An 11,737-nucleotide genomic window follows, 5' to 3' on the forward strand; every position below is an offset into this window, starting at 1 on the left:
ATTTAAGTTGTATTCGTTAATTAATTTTATTCAAAATAAATAAATGACTATTCTATGTATGTAGGTAGGTACTAAAATATTATATTGTATTATATTGTATTATATTATAATATATTGGAACTACTTTTAAAAATGTGTTTAATAAATACATTTTATTGTGTAAAATATTAATAATCTATTAGTTGTATTTTGACATTTTGTCATATAGAAAGTTGATATATACCTAATTCATAATAAAGTTAAAATACCGTTTTTTTTCTTTTTATGAACATCCTTTCACATGTAAGAAACTGATACCTACTATACAAAAATTAATTGATCAATAATACATTTAAAAAAATATATTTTTGATTTAGGCTTAACATTTTAATGATCTATGTATACAATTATATACTCACTTTTAATAGTTTAACTAATAAATTCCAATATAGAAAAATATTATAGTTGTTATAATAATTGAAAAATAGATATACATTAAAATATAAAATAGAATATAAAGTTTAGACTATGATGTGAAATATGAGCAAAATTGATTTATATATTTCAACAATGAAATATGAATCAATAATGGCCAAAATTATTAATTTCAGTCTCTTTTGAATTATACCTGTTACACTGTCAACAAAGAATTCTATCATGTCACAGATTTCATATGAATATAATATAATAATATCCTCTACAGTTTAAGTAGAAGATAATGTTAGATTTCAATACATTTCATATCACTCAATAATATTTAGGCACTAAGAAAAAACGTATTAATTTATTTATGGGCTCTCAATTTTAAACCACCCATCAAGAAATATATCTAAAAACTATTAATTAATTTATAATTTACTTTTAAAAGAAATAAAATACAAAACAATAATACCTAAACATGAATTCAAATTTAAATTAAAATGTAGAAATTATTATTAAAAAAGAAATATAATTAAGAAGATGCAGTGATCTATTTGTGTTATCTAAATGGTCCACTTTCAACATTGACAACACATACCTATATATTCACATAAAATTGTTGTTCATATTTTAAAGTAATCTTAGTGTAAAATTGGTAATGAGTGTGTACTGTATACCACATCAATCTGTCAAAATATTTCTCAAAAGAATGTAGTATCCATTTAAATATACAATTTTTTTTATAACTTTTAAAACCCAATATTAATTTAAAATATAACCGATAAATATTATATTTTGCAAATTCCATAATCCACTATCCTCAAATTTCCAAATTTATTGCATTATTAATTCTCTACTGTAATCATAACTGAAATGTATTACTGTAATATTAATATGTCATTATTTAATTTTTATAAATATCATAAGATAACGTGTTTTACTCATATTACTATTATCAATGCAGTGGCGTATTAACGGGTGGAGGGGATATGGAGGATAGATCCCCCCTTGACCTTTTAAATACAATAATCATGCCAGATAAGGTTATAGATGAACTGAGCATTCAAAAAAATAGAAAACGGGATTTTGTATAATAACTATTTTTTTTTTATCGTATTAAACACGGGATTGTCGTTAGTATGAATTTATAATAAATGCTATTAGGTACCTACTGTACGGTTTGTGTTAATTCTTATTTCACCTTGATCCACACTAATCGCAACAAGTTAGGGGATTTTAAAAATGTATATTATATTCGTATTTATTGAGTGTACCTATTTTATATATTTCATCCCCCCCCCCTATCAAAATTCCTAAATACGCCACTGTATCAATGTGAACATTTTAATTTGGTTTTCATATACATAATACATCCATCATATTATTAGCATACTAACCAGGTATAAACAATGAACATATTACCTATTTAAGATTATTATATAGTTAATTCAATATCAAAAAATCTCTTATCAAAATACAACCTAAAGAATTGGGTAAGTAGTTGTCGCTCTGCTGTACAGTAGATTACAAGTGGGTCACTGTAATGGATGGTGTTAAATTTAAATTCAATGATACAATATCATTGTATATTTGTATACGAAAAATGATTCTGAGTGGAGACGGTTTGTCAGCCAAGGATATTAAATATCCTATAATAAATATAATATACAATTTTTATATTATATTTATTATTTATATTATTATTATTAATACGGTAGCCGGTAAGTTAAATTAATATTATTTGTATATAATAATATACTTTAGAAAGTCCAAGTAACCCACGAATAATATTTTTAAATTATGATTTAAAGCTGAAACCGTTCTTCTTCGTTCAAATATCTAATTTCGTCCAAACTTGAACTTCGAATAACTATAAAAAAAAACCGGCCAATTGCGAGTCGGACTCGCGCACGAAGGGTTCCGTACTATCATCTATAAACATGTTGGTAACACTGCTTACATTATATATTCTAGGATTTTTAGAATTTGTTGTTATAGTGGCAACAGAAATACATAATTTGTAAAGATTACAACTTTCTAACTTTCATGGTTCATGAGATACAGCTTGATGACAGACGGACAGCGGAGCCTTAGTAATAGTGTCCCGTTTTACCGTACGGAACCCTAAAAAACAACTGTGTTTATATTTTACTTAGATTTTTTGGTTACAGTATGAACTACTTACGTGGAACCTTATTTTAAATTTTATTTACATCACATTACGGGTTATGCCCAAGGTACAGTTTAGAAAATATAAGAATTAAGAACAGCAAAAACAGACATACATTAAATATTACAATAAAGTATTTACACATATAAAAGCTTTAAGACTAAAAGACTAGAGAGGTTTTCGTTTGCTAGTCACGTCATTCAGTGGATAGGGTGTTTTCGGCCATAATATTATGATATCTCTATAAGAATAAAATATGTCAATAAATTAACATATTATTTGCCATTGTTATGTAATTATGATTCCTACTATAGAGCAATATCAGCAACTGCAAGTGCACACGTAATTAAAATTTAAACGTATGAACCAATAACATTAAGTGTTGGAATTTATATTTTTAATAATATGTATATATGTTATATTATATCCCATGCCTTGTCCATAGTACATATATAACAATATTATAAAACTATCATATATTTTATCATTTGTTTTTGTTATTCATATAAAACTCATTAATCGATTTAACGTATGTAGAATTCGTATACTTTATTGGCAAGTGTAAATGTTTAATTAGTAGATGCAGTTATAATATATTATCTAATATAAGTTGTACAATATAATTAGGTATGTGATTTCACTGATTGCTATATACTTAAATATGAGTGATTAAATATTTTATAACACATTGTATTAAGCCACTATACCGACCAAGTCAGCTCAATATTCGACGTACATACCGCCGATTTTAAAGGTTTCAAGCATTTCAAATCGTTCCACAAAAAGAAACCTTTATTCCGTTCTAACAGAAACTATAATCACAAAACACTTCCAAAGGTTCCGTCAGACGAAGCCCCAGAGCTCATGCTCAGTCCCGAACAAAATCGTAATATACATAATATAATCAACAACTATTTTTAAGAAATCGTCTCTATAGTCTATACTATAATATTATAGTAATTTATTTCTAATTTAAATTATTTAATTAGTCTCCTCATAACCGAGGTTTTACAAAAACACTTTTCACCATACTTAATATTTTCCTCATTACCTATCAAATTAGTCATTATATTATATTGTATTTTATATCGCACTTTAACTATCTCGTAATATATATTATTTAATTATGATGTTTGTACCTCATTATATAGCACGTTATATATTTACCTATACATTTCGTAATTGTGTAATAAATCTTATTATTATTTAAAACTAGTGCTATACACAAACGAGTGGCAGTAATTATCCGATGAGATTAAAATAGGAATTCTAGAGTTATTAAGTAAAATATTATACGAATAGTAAAATGTTAGGTGCATTGAAAACGAGTAAATTCTCAAAATACAAATTTAAGTATTTAGACATTTATTTAAAACCAAATAAACAACAAACATTTTAATAAATAATTTTTTTAATGGAATATTCACGCAAACACGAGAAGCACACTGCAAAGTGAAAACCTGCCAGCTATAGTGTGCGGAAATAATACCGAAAATAAATACCTACCCTATATAATACAAAATGTAATAATAATAATAATAATAAATAATATAATTATACTGACGTGTAATCACGTTAATGATTATACTGAGTATATACTAATATATATTATATACTGCCCTATCATGTGTAACTTCTAAGCGATGATTCTGAGGTCACTATCTGGAACTTTGGGTTGTTGTCGCGGTGTTGGTGTTGATTCAGACTTGTAGGTAACCGATTCTTTCAATGAGGTTGGTGTGGTAGATATGGCAACTCCTGACGACGTTTGGTTTGTTTCTGACTGTTGGACACGTGGCTGTTCGGTGACGGTGATCTGTTCGGAGGGAACGGTGTGGTAGTTCTGTTGAGGGATGGTGGCGTACTGTAATTTTGGTTGGATGGCAGAGACTGTTTGGGATTTGGTCTGGGTGGCCGGGTACTGGGCGACGTACGAGTAATTTATTGGACCAGTGGCAGTGGAGGCGGTTGATTTTTGTATGAATAGATATGCGGGTGTTGGAACAACGAATCGTTGTCTATAGTCTTGTCCACCCTGATGTGGTACGGCGTATTGTCTGTATACTTGTTGAGCTGGGGTAGTGAATTGCTGTTTGTGTTCATGATATATCTGATTTGGGGCTACGAACTCTCGTTTAAGTTCTTTTTGGGCTTGGATAAGTGCGGCGAATTGTTGTTTGAACTCCAGTTGAGCTTGTGCAAGTTCAGCGAACTGTTGTTTGTACTCTTGTTGAGCTTGTGCAAGAGCGGAAAATTGTTTGGTAAACTCATGTTGGGATTGTGCAAGCGCGGTGGACTGTTGTATTAATTCTTGTTGAACCTGAACCGGTACAGTGAACTGTTGTTTAAGTTCTTGTTGAGCCTCATTTAGAGCAGCGAACTGTTGTTTGTAATCTTTTTGAGCTTGTACAAGAGCGGAAAACTGTTTTTTCAATTCATGTTGAGCCTCGATTGGTGCAGCGAACTGTTGTTTAAGTTCTTGTTGAATCTGACTTATAGCGGCGAACTGTTTTTTGTACTCAAGTTGCGCTTGTTCAAGAGCAGCGACCTGTTGTTTGTACTCTACTTGAACTTGAGCAAGGGAAGGTAAATGTTGATTTCTGTAGTCTTGATGATGACTGTACTCATGTTGAGCATGAGCAGCGTCGGTGCCAAAGATATCTTGTTGAGTTTGAGTGGGGGTGGTGAATTGTTGTTTGAAGTCTGGTTGAATCTGTGATGGGGTGGCCGCGGGGATGACTACCGGTAAGGACGTCGAGTACGATTCCTTGGTAATGAATTGAGGTTCGGCTGACTGTTGAGTGGCTGGCACGTAGTACTGTTGGCCATCTTGATTGCCACGGTAAGAGTTTGGCGTACCAGTTGAGTACTGCACACCAGTGTTTCCGAAAGCTGTCTGGTATGATTGAGCTAGATTTTGTTGTTGCACAGCATCTTGGTAAGACTTTGGTTGTTCCAAGTTTGAAAACGATAGTTTGTCAGATTGACTTTCGATGTCTTCGAATTTGGTCTGTGCCTGTTGGACACCTCCCAGTGACGCCTGGAAGGATCCCTGTGACAAGGTGGATGGCAAGTATTGTGACGGTAAACCAGCGTTGAATTGTTGCTGTTGTTGACACAAGCTCATACCGACTAAAGCGAGCACAATAATCCCGACGGAGAACATCTGTTGGTTTAAAGAAATATAAGTATTATTGAACGTAAAAACTATAGGAAAATCTGTACACTTACCTCGTATGCCATTGTTTTATTGTTTGTATAAGTCTCCTGTCTATATGACCATGTAGTATATGTATGTTCTGTGAAGCTCTACCGAAGTCGACTGATACATTTTACGAACACCAATAAGGTTTATATATGTTCGTACTTCACGGTAATATCACGGTGAGTCCAATCGGTGGGACCTAATCGATAATTAACAGTTTTTGTTAATGAGATAGCTTCATGTATATCGATAATATATGGGTACATACTTAATAATAATATATTGGTATTATTACATCGAATTTTCGAATAGTCCGCTTTTCATTTACTATAATATTTTTTGTTTTATTACCTTGTCTGCTGGCAACAGTAACACTATCAACTTAATCATAAACAAAATAATTTAATAATAATGATGTACCGATTGCATTCCGTGACTCTTATGAATTAACATTCTTAGGTGTTTTTAAAAATATTTAATCTTATTAAATATAGCATCCGATATGAATGCATTTTAATGTATCATAATATATTTTTATTCTATTATTTTGCTAAGATATTTTTTCGACATAACATTAGTTTTAAATATTTAATTACAAAAACAAATGTAAGTTACTTATGAATAATCATCGTACTTTATAACGTAAACAACAAATATTTAGATTAATAGGTACGTATTTAATATAATTGCTCATAAATAAATATTTTTATATTAAATTATTGAGCAATTAATTGTATTAACTATCTTTATAATATTATTCATACTATATTTATTTTTTTACTTAATATAGTTTTCTTTAATATTTATCGTACCTATTTAAACAGTATAATACCTAATTATTTGTTTCAATGAGTAGGTTTTTTATAATATTACTTTTATTAAAAACAAAATTTATAAAAAAGCAGATAAGTGGATGTCGCTCTGCTGTACAGTAGATGACAAGTGGATCATTGTATAATGGTTGTATTAGACTTGAATTCAATGATGTAATATCATTGTATAAGAAAAACGATTCTGAGTGGAGACGGTTTGTCAGTCTGGATATTTTATATTTTGTTATTATTTATTTTATCATGTAAGTTGAATTAATATTAAAATATTGTAATTTTTTATTCGTTTCTATGGTGATAAACAAAGCGTTAGAAATTAAAATCCCATTTTTAGCGTTTTTTCGTAATTTTCCGGTGGTTTTTCCCGTGGCATTAAATAACTGTTAAGAAAATCGAAAAATGACCTCTAAAGTACCTTCTTGATCCAATTTTCTAAAAGATAAGGTACTATATGTTGAAATCGAAACACTCTTTCTGGAAGAAATTTTGTATACAGGATATAAAAATAAAAAATAAAAAAATAAAATAACAAATAAACACCATTGTAAAAACAATAGCTTCCTCGCTCCGCTCAGAATCTAATAATTTATAAAACTAGTTTTAAAGTTAAATTTAAATTTAACATAATTCCTATATACAATTATACATAATATAAGTAGAATAAATATAAACTTTTTACTATAACTAAATACAATGAATACATTATAATTTAAAAATAATTTATAATAACTATTATTTTTAAGTTAGTAAAAAGTTCAAACGACAAACTGTCTAAGGATACTAAAATTATAAATGTAATTCAATGTATAATAAAATGTATGTTTGTAAAACAGTTTTTATAAATTCTACAATTATTATGCTACTTTGGTTTATAGAATTATGTATACGTAATAATTTCGTATAATATTACTAACTATTATAAATGTAAGGTACCTATAAGTCAATATAGCGAAGTACCATAGGACGATAAGAACAAGGTTGATGTATAAATACTAAATAGCTATTAAAATTAATCTAAATATTTTTAACATATCATTGAGTATAGTAAATAATAATATACGTTGTAACGAAAAGTTTTTAGTCCCTACTAATAATATCTGATGAACCGGTTGTATATACACTACAATAATATTTTTGTACAATAAACGATGTCGCATAAGGGCCAAGCAATGTGCAAACAGTTCAATCCCCGTGCGGCGGTGCCACAAAAAAAAGTCCCCGCTAATCATATTGTTTGAATACTTCAAAATACCTAAGTAAAATTATTATTTTCCTTTAAATTTTCAATTTCGTCAAAATGTGAACATCGAATATCTATAAAAAAAATATGTTTCTTATTATTATTACGTATTTTTGAGATTTTTAATTTAGAAGAACAACTTACTTATGTCAAGTCTTGTATTAAAGTGTCAATATTTTTGGCCGAGGATAAACAGTTTATCAAAATTTATTGAGAAAACTAAAATTAAAAATTAAACTAAACATTTTGAAAATTTGTACAGAAAATTATAAGTAGTAGAATGTTTCAAGTTTCTACAGTCAATTTTTTTTTGAATTGTAACAATAAAACAAAAGTGGTTTGATGTTAAATCATTATTTTACTTGCGAATATCCAAGGAAGTCAAAATTTGAACTTCGGTGTTGCTCATAAAGTCATAAATAATGTATGTGACTGAACACTACACTTTTATTTTATTTTCCAGTAAATAAAACTTATTAGTTATTTGTAATCTTGTATTACAATTTCAACCAGGTACTCAAGTTAATTTAAATTGTTTGAGTTTTTGACTAGGTACAAAACCGTTTACATATAATACTCCTGGTTTTGGCGAATTTCGTAAATTTTAATATCAAACACTTATGAAAAAATTGAATTTATCTATTTTTAATAATATTTAATATCTGTAGGAAAAAGTTATAAGAAACCTTTAAAAATAATGAATAAGAATAATTCTTAGAAATTATATCTAATTTTTTCTAAGCACAAACAAAAGTGTCTTTAGACTAAATAAAAAAACACGTCATTGTAAAAACCAAATGATACATAATAAGTAATAACCAATATATTCATCCATCTCTAATCTCTATCATACCTAAAATAAAACATATTACAAATTGCTACTACTTTACCAATTGCTATTACTTTGCCATTACCAAGCATCGTATATGAATGTTGAACCCTGGTTTAATGGTTATTAGAATAAATAGTTTAATATTATTCTAATATGGTTGTTTATACTTTTTAAATAATTGTTATTCGACGACAATATTTTCATCAACATTAAATTTATAGAAAATGGTATTTCAGTAATTTTCTTAATAGGTAAATTATACAAGATAACAAAAAAATTGGATTGAATCAATAATATTTAATACAATAGGTATTCGAAAACAAAATACTGTATTTAAAAGTACTGTATTACAGTACTGTATTACTTCACTGAATATTAATAAAAGTACATAAAAATAAAAAGATTCTAAAAAATTATTTTAATATTGGTACTCACTACTGTAATGCCTACTTTTACATAAACATTTTACACCACTGCAAATATTAATGTAGTCAGAGTTAATTTCAAATTTAAATGATAAATTTACTAAAACGTTTAACAGTTCCTATAACGAAAGGTGAAATTGAAAAGTTAGCGATTTAAAAATCACTGATATAATTTATTGAAAATAAAAATAAATAATCTTATAAAATAACTCCTGTTATATCATGTGCATATTATGTAATTAATTCAATTTCGAAGAAGTATAACTATTAAAATGTTATATCATCAAATACGCTGAAAGTCAACTTACACTGACTACACTGCTATACACTTCTATACTAAGCAAGTATTATTATTGTTAAATATCATATTATTATATTTTTTTTAATGTTAATTATTAATAACTCGGAATATTTTTTTTTTATTATTATATTATATACAAGAAATGTTTTTTTAATGTTAGCCGAATAAAACATTTATAATGTGATTTTTTTACCTCAAACATGTCATACATGAACGATTATACTATAAGAGTTACTGCGAACCATCTGATGGGATTAAACGCTTTCTAGAATCATCATGTGGATTGGACATAATATGTAGGTGTATTAAAAACAAGTATTTTTAATGGTCTACAAATTTAAGTGTTTTCACATATTTTATTCTTAACCAAAATAATAATAACAATAATACAAATAATTACATATTTTATGTTTTAGGGATATATGCGTCCCTACACACTGCTGCACTAAGTTGGCATTGGCATGCTAAAGTGTGCGGAAATCACCTAGGAAATAAATAACCTATAACATCTGTGCTGCAACGCACTAGTAGTAATAATAATAATAATAATAATAATTATAGTGATAATATCTAATAATTGTACAGTGAATTACGCGTAGTGTGCGTATATACAATCGATGGCACTATACACAATAATATTATAATGATGCACCTGTCACGGCCCCTCACGGAGATGTACTTGAAACGTCTAAGCGGAGTATCTGAGCGTGCTGTAAGCGGCACCTGGCTGTTGTTGTTGTGGTGAGGATTCGAACTTGTACGCGAACTGTTCCTTAGTTAATGGGGTTGGCGTGGTGGATTTCACTCCGGACGAAAATTGGCTCTTGGCTGACTGTTGGACGCGTGGTTGTTCGGTGGCGGCCACGGTGTAATAGTATTGAGGTTGTGGTTGTTGGTACTGTTGCGGTAATGCATTGTACTGGAATTGTGGTTGGGCGGCGGCGGCGACTGTCGGGGCTTTGAACTGGGCAGCGGTGGTGGCCGGGTGACGAGTGACGTACGAGTAATCAGCGGGACCGTTGGCGGCGGGGGCAGCTGGCTGCTGGACGTATTGATATGCGGGGGATGGCACTACATATTGTTGTTGTTGTTGTTTGTATTCTTGTTGAGCTTGAGCTAAGGCGTTGAACTGTTGTTGTTTGTACTCTTGTTGGGCTTGAACAGGGGCGGTGAATTGTTGTTTGTATTCTTGTTGAACTTGAACGGGAGTAGCGAATTGTTGTGGCTTATATACTTGTTGAGCTTGTGCAGGGGCGGAAAATTGTTGTTGTTTGTATTCCTGTTGAGCTTGAGCAGGAGCGGCCACCGGGGAAGATTGTTTGGTCACGTATTGAGGAACAGCCGATGGTTGGGCAGCTGGCACATAGAATTGTTGGTAAAACTGGTTACCAGGGTAAGAGCTGGGGCTGACGATTGAGTACTGTACACCGTTGTAGTCGAAAGCCATCTGGTAAGGTTGGGCCAAGTATTGTTGTGGTTGGGCTTGGTACGGTTGCATGAAGAACTGCTGTTGTAACCCCTGGTAAGGCTGCACGAAGTACTGTTGTTGCGGCACCGTTTGGTAGGACTGCGGCGATTGTTGTTGTTGTTGTTGTTGTTGTTGTTGTTGTTGAGGGACTGAAGGAGCTACGGATGATGGTTTGTTGGATTGCTGTTGGGTTTTCTGTCCAAAAGCCGCTACTAGAGTGTCACGTTCGATGTCTTCCAGTTTGGTTTGTGGCTGTTGGACGGCCGATCCCGTCTGGAACGACGTTTGTGATACAGCAGCAGACTGGTATTGGGATGGTGAGCTAGAAGTGGATTGTTGTTGACACAAGCACATACCAGCTAATGCTAGCACTAGACCGGTGGAGAACATCTGTTGTGGGGAGAGAAATACATTAATATTTTTGAACCTCGATGTTAAAAATAGGGGTATGTTTGTGTATTTTTTGTATTTTTTTGTTTTTAACTTACCTTGTATGCCATTTTTGATTATTTGTAAGTCTCGTGTGTGTGTGTTCTTGTGTTATGTGAAGCTCGATCGAACACGACTGATACGTTTGACGATCGCTGATAGCGGTTATATACGTACGAACTTGATGGAGATAGCACATGTGTAATTTCCGATCGCCCGCTTGGTGGGATCAAATTAACGGTAACCAGTTGGTATTGTGGCGCCGTCGTGTGCCCAAATACGTAGGTACCATAGGTATGGGTACTGAAGCGGATAGATGGGTAACGTAAATGCGTTTCCGGTTGTTATGTTCGGATTAAATTATTGATTATTATTATCTCACCGGACCGGTGGATGTTCCAGTTTTACTTTCATATTATTTTTATTACAATATTGTCT

General features: G+C 30.8%; 2 protein-coding genes across 2 annotated transcripts; both read right to left on the minus strand.

The window, feature by feature from the left end:
- Positions 1–3,917: 3,917 nt before the first annotated feature.
- Positions 3,918–6,352, minus strand: LOC100568798 (polyhomeotic-proximal chromatin protein-like). Its single transcript, XM_008184916.3, has 2 exons — positions 5,801–6,352; positions 3,918–5,735 (listed from the first exon to the last, which is right to left on the minus strand). Exons 1-2 carry the CDS (start codon positions 5,810–5,812, stop codon positions 4,206–4,208), a joined length of 1,542 nt encoding a protein of 513 aa, XP_008183138.1. The 5' UTR covers positions 5,813–6,352; the 3' UTR covers positions 3,918–4,205.
- Positions 6,353–9,720: 3,368 nt separating this feature from the next.
- On the minus strand, positions 9,721–11,516 carry LOC100163867 (putative cyclin-dependent serine/threonine-protein kinase DDB_G0272797/DDB_G0274007). The gene is made up of 2 exons (XM_001943404.5): positions 11,359–11,516; positions 9,721–11,260 (listed from the first exon to the last, which is right to left on the minus strand). Exons 1-2 carry the CDS (start codon positions 11,368–11,370, stop codon positions 10,091–10,093), a joined length of 1,182 nt encoding a protein of 393 aa, XP_001943439.1. The 5' UTR covers positions 11,371–11,516; the 3' UTR covers positions 9,721–10,090.
- Between the last annotated feature and the right edge of the window lie 221 nt (positions 11,517–11,737).

Source organism: Acyrthosiphon pisum, chromosome A1 (genome assembly GCF_005508785.2).
Source record: "Acyrthosiphon pisum isolate AL4f chromosome A1, pea_aphid_22Mar2018_4r6ur, whole genome shotgun sequence".
NCBI lineage: Eukaryota > Metazoa > Arthropoda > Insecta > Hemiptera > Aphididae > Acyrthosiphon > Acyrthosiphon pisum.